At 37.8% G+C, this 12,594-nt stretch overlaps 2 protein-coding genes across 2 annotated transcripts; one reads left to right on the top strand and one right to left on the bottom strand.

Moving 5' to 3' along the window:
* The first annotated feature begins 79 nt into the window (after positions 1 to 79).
* Positions 80 to 826, top strand: LOC107707897 (WD repeat-containing protein 93-like). Its single transcript, XM_016512007.1, has 3 exons — positions 80 to 251; positions 503 to 587; positions 654 to 826. Exons 1-3 carry the CDS (start codon positions 150 to 152, stop codon positions 824 to 826), a joined length of 360 nt encoding a protein of 119 aa, XP_016367493.1. The 5' UTR covers positions 80 to 149.
* An 8,885-nt stretch (positions 827 to 9,711) lies between these two features.
* On the bottom strand, positions 9,712 to 11,872 carry LOC107707898 (putative gonadotropin-releasing hormone II receptor). The gene is made up of 3 exons (XM_016512008.1): positions 11,342 to 11,872; positions 10,356 to 10,560; positions 9,712 to 10,211 (listed from the first exon to the last, which is right to left on the bottom strand). Exons 1-3 carry the CDS (start codon positions 11,870 to 11,872, stop codon positions 9,712 to 9,714), a joined length of 1,236 nt encoding a protein of 411 aa, XP_016367494.1.
* Positions 11,873 to 12,594: the final 722 nt, after the last annotated feature.

Below are 12,594 nucleotides of genomic sequence, written 5' to 3' on the forward strand. Positions count from 1 at the left end.
AAAGAAACATCTGTGCAAAATTTGAAGTGTCTAGAAGTGGGGACTTTGGAGCTGCAAGTCATCATGACGTACATTTCCTATTAAAATATGGAAATGTAATATAAAACTAAAAATACAGTTAACTGTGACTGAGTACTACTGATTCATTAATGCTGTTGTGGTGTATTTTCAATGAAGCTAGTGGCTGTGTTTGGCTGGATGTCTATCGCTTCCCACAAGATGTGTGGATCAAAGAGCTGGAAACCAAACAGGTAACTGCTATAGTTACGTTGGAAAGTTACCTGGTAAACCTTCTATTCTTCTTTACTGTATTTATGTTTTAAACAATTCTTAACATGGTGCATTTGTTGATGTCCGTTCAAAATTTGCAATTTCCTTGGAGGGACATTTTAAACTGTTATGTGTTTTTTCAAAAAAAAAAAAAAAAGAATTCTGTATGTTTGTTATATTGTTTACTAAATTACTTTAATGAGATTATCATATTTTTCTGTCTCTTCCATAGGCTACGCAAACCCCACAAACCACAGAAGCCAAACTGTCTCCAGTAGTCTTACTCATGAAGATCAAACCTCCAGAAATCCCTGCAGGTATTTAGTTTAAAGCACTGCTCTAAAATAAGTTTATGTCTTTCTTTTACTGTTCATGTCTTCAAGGAACCTCTCTGAAAAGTCCATCTGACGTCCTACAGAAGACAGAGGAAGGCACTATAATAGGCTCAGGCCAAAATCACCTCATTAGTAGTCGTCAATGGGAAAACCAGGATGCAGCATTTAGGAAAATTTTCCACCACAGCAAAAAGCAGAAGGTCCAAGGTAGGCTTGATTAATACTGCAATACGGTATACTGTAAAGTCATCCCAAAAAGTATTTTGACACATTAATTCTGTGAATATCTTTGCACTATATAGACATAACAACCAGTCCATCATTACAACCAACAGAAAGTGTCAACCATACCTATCTAATATCTAATATTAAGTGGTATTTCACCCCAAAGTAAAAAGTTTAATAAAATAATATTGATAATGAAAATTGTTAATATAAAGAATTTTTTTCCAAATCAATGATGTCCAGAATGTAACATGAGCTGTTACAGTAAGAATCATACGTACAACTTGCAATGCATCAAAATGTTTGCCAGAAAGACAAACAAACCCTTGATAAATTACTAATTGTTGAGCTTATATGTAAACAACAAATCAGTAGGGGGTCCCATGACATGCAGAACAAAAATAGATATTGTGACCACAAATTATGAATGTGCTCTCATAACTTTTTTGGCCATGTTTTATTAATTCATGGTCATGTTTGATTAATTTGTTCTCTTGTTTTAGTTAAATTGTGGCTATGTTGTTCTAATTCATTGCCTTCTTGTAATTTAGTTAAGTTGCAGCCACGATTTAACTAAAACGATGGAAAGAATTAAAACTTTGCATATATGGAGCAGCTGAACTGAACATATGTGATATATTTGGCAAAGTGTGCATTAAAACACTAGAACCACACCACTAGAGGCTTATTTTTTCACATTACAAAATGAATTACTTGTCACTTCTTACTGTGTGAGGGGTTTCTTTCAATGCCTGGGGAAGCCAAGGCAGCTAGAGGTGTCATGAACTCAAGAGATGATTTCACATGTATGTTTTTCAGTTATTAATATAGCCTGTAACGGTGTGTAATCAAAATTTGCAGTACAGTCGGTTCTCTGAATATGCATTTATAATATTTCTTCAAATTATCTTTGAAGATATTCCCATTGCTGTGTGCCTGTGGTGGAATGGCAGCCATAATCTCTTACATTATCTTCTGTTGAAGACCCCTAAAGAGAAGGGTACTCCAGCCATTCACTCATACATTTATACTGCATAAATAAGAAAGAAAATACAGTATATTAACATTACAAGGACACATTTGTTAGTCATGTGTATTAATTATATTTTAATTTGTTCCTGGATCAGACAGTGAACCCAGACCAGATGTTTTGTGGCCCAATTCTCAAGAAATCCTCTGCTCTGCTGTCAGTGCCTGCACACGGTTCATTGTTCTAGGGCTTGACGGTCAGCTGGTTCACTGATCATACTGAGAGAAGGAATCTTACCCTTGAATGTCTTCTGCAGGGTGTCCATATACCAATATTGTGATCCCAGGAGACGGCGCCATTTACAGGATGAAACTCCTTTTGCAGAGTCAATTGCCAGTCACTCCACTCTTTCAGGGTCCCTTTTTACCCACACTACAGTTAGTGCTCACTTGCAGGAATGGGGCATGCTACAGTGTGACAGCGGGCAGAGGAGGAGACACATGCACTGTTGCACTTATTGAAAGGTACAAAATAAACCGTTATTAAAATGTGTTTAAAAATACTGAATTTGGTGTATAAATAGCTAATAGTCTGGTTCAGTGTTTGCTGTAAGCTGGTCCTGCAGTTCCTCTAAAACCCTCTACCTCCCCCAGTTCCACCTGCCTAAATCTGCTATGTGATTTATGTATGTCTATAAATGTAGCAGCAGCATATCTTACAGCAGTATTTATTGATGTGCATAGCAGATCTTGCCCACCAAGACCAAATACGTTAACATCATATCCATTAACATACTAAAACTTGACATGATTGACATAAATATAATGACTGTCTCTAATCAGACCTGCAGGCCAAGGAAGTTCTGTCACTGTTGCTCAACCTGTGCCCTTCCTGAAGCGTCTGGTATTGTAAAATTTTGCAGCATAATATTGTATTTGACAGATGTTAGCTTCTGGATTAAATTCTTTCTTATATATATGCGGTGTATGGTTGTGACAGGTACGTTAATAACTTTGTTTGCAGTTGTAGTTAGCTTTAGTCCAAGATCTTAAGTCACTTTATTAAGAAAGTATGTGTCAAGAACTTGTACATGTAAATGTATCAGTACTAATTCCTGAAATTGTTTCTAGATTTTGTTGATGCAGAGTAATGGGCAAGTATCTATATGGGAAACGGAGGATGGAGCACCAGTATTTATCTTAAACCTGCCTACAACTTATGTGCTGGGCTCACTCAGGGAACCTGTGTGTCTGCTTGAGCAAGTCCAAAAAAAACTATATATTACAGGTAAACTTCAGACAAATTAATAATTTAGCTGAAAAACAACAAATGAGGTTCTGTCATGTTAGTTATTAGATGATTGACACCTTTTCCTGTTGTAGGGGACATTCACACAGAACACCTTTTTGCATTACACTGTGCTGCTTTTCCATTGTTTTCGATGTAAACTTGCAGACGGACATGGTTTGGCTGTTGCATTTGCTTCTTGCATCTTTTGCAATGTCTTTACACAGCATTTTCTAAAACCCCCAGAGGTCTAGCTAACATAATTTTTTGAAAAATACTTTAAAAAACAAATTTCTAGACCTTTTTTTTAATTTATTTTTTTCATTCCATTTTTCATTGTTCTGTGTGAATGACGTCTTATGCAAGTCTTAATACAAGTTATGATGCAATGCATCAAAGGTGACACATTTTTATTATAATTTGTTATTTATTGAGTGACAGTTACAGAAGGATTGTGTTCATGGTGATACTCTTGATTTTTTTAGGTGACAGAAAAACACCTTTGGTGAAGATGACTGATAGGAAAGAGCATGAGTGCTCTCTCTTCATCTTCAGCTTTTTAGAATGCTCATTGATGGATCTATATCTTGTCACAAGTCCAGCTGTAAGTGAAAAAGAGTCCAGAGCCACACTCTCAGATTTGGAGGAGGCCTGCAACCTTTACCTTCTAGAAAGGTTGGTGAAGTGTAGTTCAGTATCAAACAGTAGAAGAACAAATTTTGAGAATCTTTTTGTACGAATGAGACAAAATGTGACATGCAAGCTGTTCATCAAATGTTAAATTAGATAGGACTAAATGTGTATGTTAAGAGAGCACAAAAAAGATACATGATGAATTGTATAAAGGCACGTTCACACCAAGAATGATAATGCAAACTATATCTATATAACTATATACTCTATGATAATTATTTCTGCCATATGTACATTAACTGACTGTCACCACTGATAAGCTTCTACTAAATATTGTAGAAACGTAATTTTCTGTAAAGTTGCTTTGCAACAATTTGTATCGTGAAAAGCGCTATACAAATAAACTTGAATTGAATTTAATTATATTAGTGTCCACACCAATGAACTATAACGTTTTTATAATGTTTTTTCTAAGAGTGATTATGTGAGCATATTTGCAGCATATGTTTTAAAATAAGAAGCCATTTTGAATGGCTGTTAATGTTTTTATCGTTCATTAGCTGGAAAATGTTATTTGAAAGTGATTCCAATGATATTGTTCCTCTGTGTCGTTATTGTTGTTACTTCAGTTGTGGAAAAATTCTAAATCTGTTATTAAATGTCAGAACGAAAGTGAAAAACCAGTCATAGGATTTGTCTTTGGCCCTTTTAATTTTTGCAAGAATGCTGTCCAAGCATCGACTTTGACCTTCAACAGTATTTTCTCAGATTATTTCTAACTGGTCATAGCCATTCCCCTGTTAGAGGAATGCTGACAGAAGTTTTAGTCACATGCACAGAGAAAATAAAGGCCAACACCTGTGCAAACAGAACATATGTAAAATAGAAAATATACAATATAGAAAATAGAAAATAAAGAAATATATAGAAATTTCCATCACATTCTTTCCCCTTTCGATAATTTTTTGATCACTTCAGTATATACATTCCCTATATTTGACTTCAAGTATGTTAATTCACTAGGGCACATCATTCTCATAGGGCAAGAAAGCATTCAGCTGTTTTTGTGAGGCATAGACATCTCTAATACATGTAGCAAACTTGGGGGAAGTTGCAGCTTCACTATCTATAAGGAAAGTCACCACAGTCTTACTTGTGGCAGTTGTCTTTATGCTAAACTAGTTAAATGAACACAAGTGCCTACCTTTTTGTTGGCTTCTTCTAATTTGGAAATACACTGATTCAAGCAAGCGAGAAGGTCTTCATTGCTGTTGTTAGCAGATGGGTTAGTAAGCAAACTTGCATTTGCATGTCTCTCATTCCTCACTCTTGCCGGGCTGCTGGCGTTCACCCCCTCCCCTCCAGCCCCTCCAGTCTGTCTTGGTTTTAGTCACCTCAGTCACCATTCAGTTGTTAGGGCATTCATTCTTCCAATGTCCTTTCTCTCCACAGCGGAAACAGATATCCAGTTTTCCACATTCCACGTCCTCTGCCTCTCCCACGTCCACGTCCTCGCCCTCTGTTGTTGGTTCCTCTGTCTCTCGGTTGGCCTGCACTCATCTGCACAGCTTCATACATGGCCTTGTGCAATTCTTTGTCAGCGTTTTCCTTTTTCTTCTCCTTGTGTTGTTCCTCTGCATGGACTGCATGCTTTCTGATGATGTCCACCCTGGCCTCATTCCATCCAATGCAGCTCTGTTTTACTGCAGCACTCAGTTCAGGTCTCAGTCCATTCAGAAAACTGCTGTTCATGTACGATTCCTAAATGTCAGGTTGGTCACCTCTGTTCGCTGGTTCTACTATTCCGCTGTACTTCTTGAAGGTCTCATACAGTCGCACATAATAGTCCTTCACAAGCTCATCCTTCCTTACCCTGTATGCAAGAGTTAATCTTTGCGATGTCCACTCTCACTGGAAATGCAGTTTTAACACGCTGACACTAAAGTTCCACTGCATTTCGATATGGTCTGTTGTCATCGTGAGCCCATCCCACATGTATTCTGGTGGCATTGTTTACTGGAAAGTGTGGTCTAACTTTTTGCCAGTCCTTTGCGCCCAATTTGAGCATGAGAAGACGTTTGAGGTCCTGCATGGTGGGGCTAAATTCCTGACAGAAGACCAGTAATTCGGCAGCGAATTTGTCTCCAGAGTCTTTGGGGTGGGGCAGATGAGTCATGGCTTCTTTTAAGTCTTTCACTGATCATGGACGGAACACCATGATTGGTCCTTTGGGTCCTGCAATTTGGACCTCCCCATCCCCTGGGCCTTCCTCATCCAAATCATCCGGTTCAATCTTTTCTTCTGCCTTGGTCATGGACCTGGTTGTCATGTCTTTTCTCTTATGAGTTGTTTCAGTTCCTCTTTCCACCTTTGGTATCCTCTGAGAGTGCAAGGTGATTTTGAGTGGAGTGGACGATGCTGCGGATGCTGCAGAGGGGGTTGCTGTTTCCGGACTTGGATGTCCGAGTTCTTGGGTTTGATCTTGGTCTAGCGGCAGCGTTGCTGGTGGACTATATGATGGAGGTGGTTGGTGGGGCCAGGAGTCGAGGTCGTGATTCACCTTAGCACACTGCAGTTTTCTAAAAGGATACAAAGAAGAATTCTGAGAAGTATCACCTGTTCTTTCCTCTTCCTTAAATGGCATTTCCTTGAACACTTGTTTTCTTTCCCTTCGTTCTGCTTCTTCCAGCCACAGACTCATAACTCTCTTATGCATTTGAAACTTATCTTTGTGTTTATTCTTCAGCTTTCCTTTACTTCTCACCCTACATTCATGTTTCTCCAAACTGTCTTTCACTCTATTTAAGGTTGATACACAGAATGTGCCTCTTTTAGGGAACCCATGATTCTCTATCCATTCTGGTACCACATCTACTATTGTTTCCCATATTTCTTTTTCATTTCTTTATAAATTGGACTGTCCTGATCCTCTAAGTTAACCTTAGGTTTGCTATTTCCAGATCCCATACTTTCAATCCAAGACTTTACCCCAGATGTGCCCTTCAAACCCTTCACACTGTGGTTGTCACCACCATGTGGCTTCAATACCTTGTCCGGCTGACTTACAAGACTGTCTCACTAACTTCTGGAATCTGTAGCGAATCAGCTCATGGGGAAATATGAATAATTAATCATAACTAGTTATAATTAATTATAAATACAGTGGGAGGATTAGATCTACTTTCTGAATTCTGGAAATATCAAACTCTTTTCACTCAATCCTTTAAATAAATTTGAAAATATAAATTGGAATTTCAAAATCAATCTCACCGCTTTGCATGCTTCTTTAATCCATTGAGACCCTGGTTGTGAAGGTCCAGGCCCTCTGACGTTGGTCTCCTTGTCCCTAGGTAAGGGCTAATCCTCTTTTTTTATATTAAGATGATCAGTCACCAACGTTTCAGGTCCAGACCAATCACACGGGATTCCATCCTCTTCAGCAGTTTGTCATGGAAAAATTCTAAATCTTTTATTAAGTGTGAGACTGAGAGTGAAAAACCAGTCAGAGGATTTGTCTTTGGCTGTTTAATTCTTGCTAAAATGGTCAATCCAACACACAGAAGCTCTGTAGTTAGAAAGACAGAATGCAATTCCGTACAGTCTCTTTTATACTGATAAAGGCTGACCAAGGATCGAATGTGACCTTCAACAGTATCTTCTCAGAGTAGTTCTAACTGGTCATAGCCATTCCCCTTTTAGAGGAATGCTGACAGAAGTTTTAGTCACAGAGAAAAATACTGATGGTCAACACCTGTGCAAATAGAATATATGGAAAATAGAGAATATACAATATGGAAAATAGAAAATAAAGAAAAATATATATACATTTACATCACATTCCTATTCTAGAAGAATTTTTTTTTTTTTTTTTACTTGATGTTCATAGTTACCGTTCTTGGTGTTAATAGGCCTTTACAATGATTTGGCATGTCACTTAAAACACTGAGTATACTTTACATTTGTAATGTCTTTGTGTGTGCAGAGCTGATTCTTGGAAAGAGAGGAACAGAAATTTGGCTTTCCAATGGGAGCAGCTTTTGAAGCATGATATTAAATGAAGCTTCACATACTACAAAGAGATCCAGACATGCCATGCTGACAGAGTGCGTTTTCTTTTTTCTGTATTAATGTGGATCAAATGCATGCATTCATTCATCAATCAGACAGTGAAAATTGTACGATTGAACTTTTAATGTCATATTTAAAAAAATACCATTGAATGCTGTACATTTAAAATTCAAATGAAAGTTCATTTCAGTTTGGGTTTATGAGGAGGTTACGTCATTTTTCACAAGAAGCTATTCTACATGAAGCCAGGCCAATGCAAATGTGTTTATATATGCACATATCCTAATATATGTTTATATATACATGAATAATCCGTGCATTTGATTAAGCTTATTGTGATTCTAGCATTTTTTCAACATTTACAGCTCAGTTGCAGTAAGTAGTTGTTATCTTCTTAACAAAGGTCAAGTAAACAAAATTCAGTATATTTGTTAGTATATCTGTTATGCAGTCTGATAGTCTGTTCTGAGGTCAGAAAATGTTCATATAATATCACAGCTAATCATGTCTCCCACACATTATACCGAATGTCAGCACAATTTTTCTGGTTTTATTGTTCTTATGTATTTCATAAGACAGGCCATAGGCACTGGTTTTCAGATTTGCTCCACTTAAGTCTTTTCCAGCAAGCGGATCTTTTCATGATTATTAGTACATTAGTACCGTTTGTGCTGAACATCAATTTAATTGAATTTGAGCTGCAATATTAATCAATGTAACTAGTTTTTCCTTCCTTGGGGTTATTAAAAACCTCTACCATTCCAAGTTATTCATGTCATTTGATTTATTCAGTTTTATTTGTTCTTCTTTAATTGGACTGCCCATGGTTAGTTGAGAGGCTGTATCATGATTTTTGTGTGGTTATGGAACACTGAATGAGTCACAGCCTGTATATTCATGAGCTGTATGAATTTAATGATCTGTGCCAAAGCCTTCAAGCCTTCAGTTTCCAATTATTTTATTGTAATTTCAACTTTTAAACTACAAGGCAAAACAGGGTTACCATAAGCTTAAAACAATACTCAATATCAACCCTTATATCTATAATTTTAAATCACTGTATACAAAAAGATCCCTGCTCATTTTGCTGCTGCCAGAAGAAATGCATTTAATGTGTGTTAAAATATCTGTCAAACCCAAGTTCACAAAGTACATGAAGAGCATTTCAAAGGGCAGTGTGAAAAGAAGATGCGGTGTATCTCCTAAAATACAAAATGCAAAAAAAAAAAAAAAAATGGATTATACACTATTATTCAAAGGTTATGGGGTCAGTAACATTTTGAAATCTTTTAGTATAAGTCTCTTTTTCTCAAGGTTGCATTTATTTGATCAAAAATACAATAAAAACAGTAATATTGTGAAATAGTATTATAATTTAAAATAGCTGTTTTCTATTTTTATATATAAATTGCAATAAATTCCTGTGGCAAAGCTGAATTTTCGCAGTTAATATTAAATCACTCCAGTATGCTGATTTGCTGCACAGGAAACATTTCTGTGGAAACCATGATACATCTTTTTCAGGATTCTTTGATGAATGGAAAGTTCAGAACAGCCTTTATTTGAAATCGACTTTTTTGTAACAATGAAAAAATCTTTATTGCATTTACATTAATTAATATGTCCTTGCTAAATAAAAATAGCAACTTCTTTAAAAAAAAATCTGTTAGTCTGTATAATAAAACTCCCAAACATTGCTGGACCCCATTGACTTTCATTGTCTGGTCATCTCAAGGCTCAGTGTGCAAAAGATTTACCTGATTAGCCAATATGAATGAACTAATTACAATAAATAAAACCTTTTTGAAACATTACATGTGAAACCTTTATACATATCAGATAAGAGTAAAGTGCCCTTAATGGCTTTCATGGAAATTAAATGGAAAACTATCATACATATAGACAACTCATGCGTTTTGGCTTTTAGTCCATACAGGTGGAATGACTTGCAAAGGCCACACTGTTCTTTGCCCCATCATCTCCAATCCTGTGCACATACTCTCCGTCCCATTCTAGCTTTTCTCTAGAAGTCTGCTGAACTGTCAGTCTCTTTAAAGTGAGAGAGGAGGTGGAATTTCTGATGGAAGTCATCAAAGAGTTATTAGTGTTCTCCAGCTCAAAGGCTACAATGTTATGTTCACGCTGTCTGTGCCTCATGCATAGTGGAATGGTGAAGAGACCGTAGATGATGGGGTCCAAACAAGCATTTAACAGGCCGAATATAAAAAGGATGTGTGAGAGGGACTGGGACACTGTTTCCTCCAGGCCAGCGGGACAGAACCAGTACCACAGGCCAAGCATGTAGTAGGGTGTCCAACACACCATGAATGACAGCACAATGACCACAGTCATCTTCAGCGTGCGCATGCGTGCCCTAGGGATGTTGTTTTTCGACCTGCACAGCTGCACTTCATTGGACAGCACTAGATGTGACAAAGATCACAACAGAAGCAAGACGTTAGCGTGACAGATGACACGTAATAAAGTTAGGGCACCGCAAGCTCATGTTACTTGCAAACTGATCAAGAAGTTACCATTACATATGTTTTTGTCAAAAAAGGACTTACAGCTGTCTTCTGTCATTTTCTTGGAGATCTCAAACAATATCCTGCTGTAGCAGGAGATCATGATGAAGAGTGGTAAGAGGAAGAGGAAGGTGAAGGTAAGCATGTTGTAAAGTGTCTCTTGCCAGCGTGAGCTAAAGCTGCCATAGGTTGTACACTGAATAAACCGCTTGGGGGAATCGATCACTACAACGTGGAAAACAAACACCTGGACAAAGAGCATATTACAGGCATAGATATTCCAGATAGACTGATGTAAGCCATCTACTAACAGGCCAGGGCTATAGTTAACTAAAACTAAAACCATAACAAAAATTACTAAAAACTATATAAGCTAACAAAAATGACAAAAACACAACAAAATTAATAAAACTGAAAAGTTAGAAAAACAGAAAATGTAAATATAAAAACTAATTCAAACTATTAATAAAAACTATGATAGCATAAAAACACCGCTACAGCTTACTTCTTCCTTTCTGTTTTGAAATTTTATTTGAATAGTATAATATAATTATAAACATCAGAAAAGGGAACATACATACAATGAGATACTTCTCAAAACAGACAGTTTTCACTATGATATCTTACACCATATATTGTGACAACAGTTCAACAAACAGCTTAAACAGGCCTAAAATAGATGGTCTTTTGGCTGGTTTTTGAGGGGTTTGGGGCACATTCTGCTATTTAGGCTGAAAGATCAGCTTAAATCAGCAATCCAGGTTGAGGAGTCTTTTTAGCAGGGTAAGTCATAAATTTAGAAAGAAAAAATACAGATGGATGGGGGAGATGCATGCCCTCCTTAAAAACAATGTGCATTTACTTTTAAAATGTAACATTTAGAAAAGAATCAAAAGATTAGCATGTGCAGAATGCCATTAAAGAGGTCATATGACGTTGCTAAAAAGAACATTATGTTGTGTATTTGGTGTAATGCAATGTGTTAAGGTGGGGAGGGGGCATCTTACACTACCTCAAATGTCTCTTACCTGTGGTATGGATAATACGACACTCATGGTCCATGCTACAATCAGCAAAACTTTATTTCTCTTCCTCGCTTTGTTGATGGACAGAGGGTTGAGAATAGCAGCCTGTCGGTCCAGACTTATCACCACGGTCACGAAAGCGCACGAGTACATGGCCACGAGTTTGAGGAACATCAGCGTCCTGCACGCGAGGTCCCCCGCGAGCCACTGCATCGTTATATTCCACACCGCGTCCAGAGGCATGACGACGAACGTCACCAGCAAATCCGCCACCGCCAGGTTGGTGATGAGGAGCCGGACGTGGGACCGTTTTCTGTGGTTGTGGCTGGCTGAGTACAGCAAGGCGAGATTGCAGCACGCGGACAGCGCGCACAGGAGAAGCGTGAGCGTCACACGGACCTGAGCCGCGGCGGTGAAGCGCGGAAGATGAGGAGGAGGATGAGGAAGATCCTCCGCGCTGCTCGAGTTAAAGTCATACTTACAGGTGGAGTTCTTCTGAGAAACACCCTCGATGTTATAAGCTGTTGAGTTCATGCTTTCGTGCTTCGTTTTAGTGCTTTAACGGCCAGGTCAGTTAAATCAATGTGAAGAGTTTAAACGTGGACGCTGAAAATTAATCCCAAGAGGGGATTCAAAAACTGTACTTATTTTAAATTACAGTTAATAAACTATTTATTTTCTATACTTTTTTATTAGGCTACAGGAAACGTAAAAGGTATCCTTAAACGTAAAAAGACACCTTAAAGTTCTCTTGTTTTATGGTCATGGCTCGTTGGTGACCCCAGAGATGTGTGGTCATTTGGATGAGCTGGACATCAGTCTTAAAGCAGCACTATGTAACTTTTGGCGCTCTAGCGGTTAATAAACAGAACTGCACACATCCCGCGGAAGAACATTCCAACCGGAGCTACTTCTCTAAGTTTATGTCTATGGCGATTCACGCAGGTATGTGTTACTCCGCAGTGGTTACGACCCGACCAGGCTACAATAGTCCAAATATAAGTACTTATTATAAGTGTACCGGAGTGATTCGGAATAAGACAAAAACGCGGTTTGGAAGATGAATTCATGATGTACTCATTATATACATTTTGCAAATTTTGAACACAGAAAAAGTTACATAGTGCTGCTTTAAATGACATATCTACTGTACAGTAGACCTTAATTTGGGAATAGGGAATAAATCTGTCAAAAGGAGGAGATGAGAGAGCAATCTTTCCACAGCTCTACTGCCCCACTTCTGTGTCTGCTTTTGC

This window comes from Sinocyclocheilus rhinocerous, unplaced genomic scaffold, assembly GCF_001515625.1.
Source record: "Sinocyclocheilus rhinocerous isolate Xijiao unplaced genomic scaffold, SAMN03320098_v1.1 scaffold2852, whole genome shotgun sequence".
NCBI lineage: Eukaryota > Metazoa > Chordata > Actinopteri > Cypriniformes > Cyprinidae > Sinocyclocheilus > Sinocyclocheilus rhinocerous.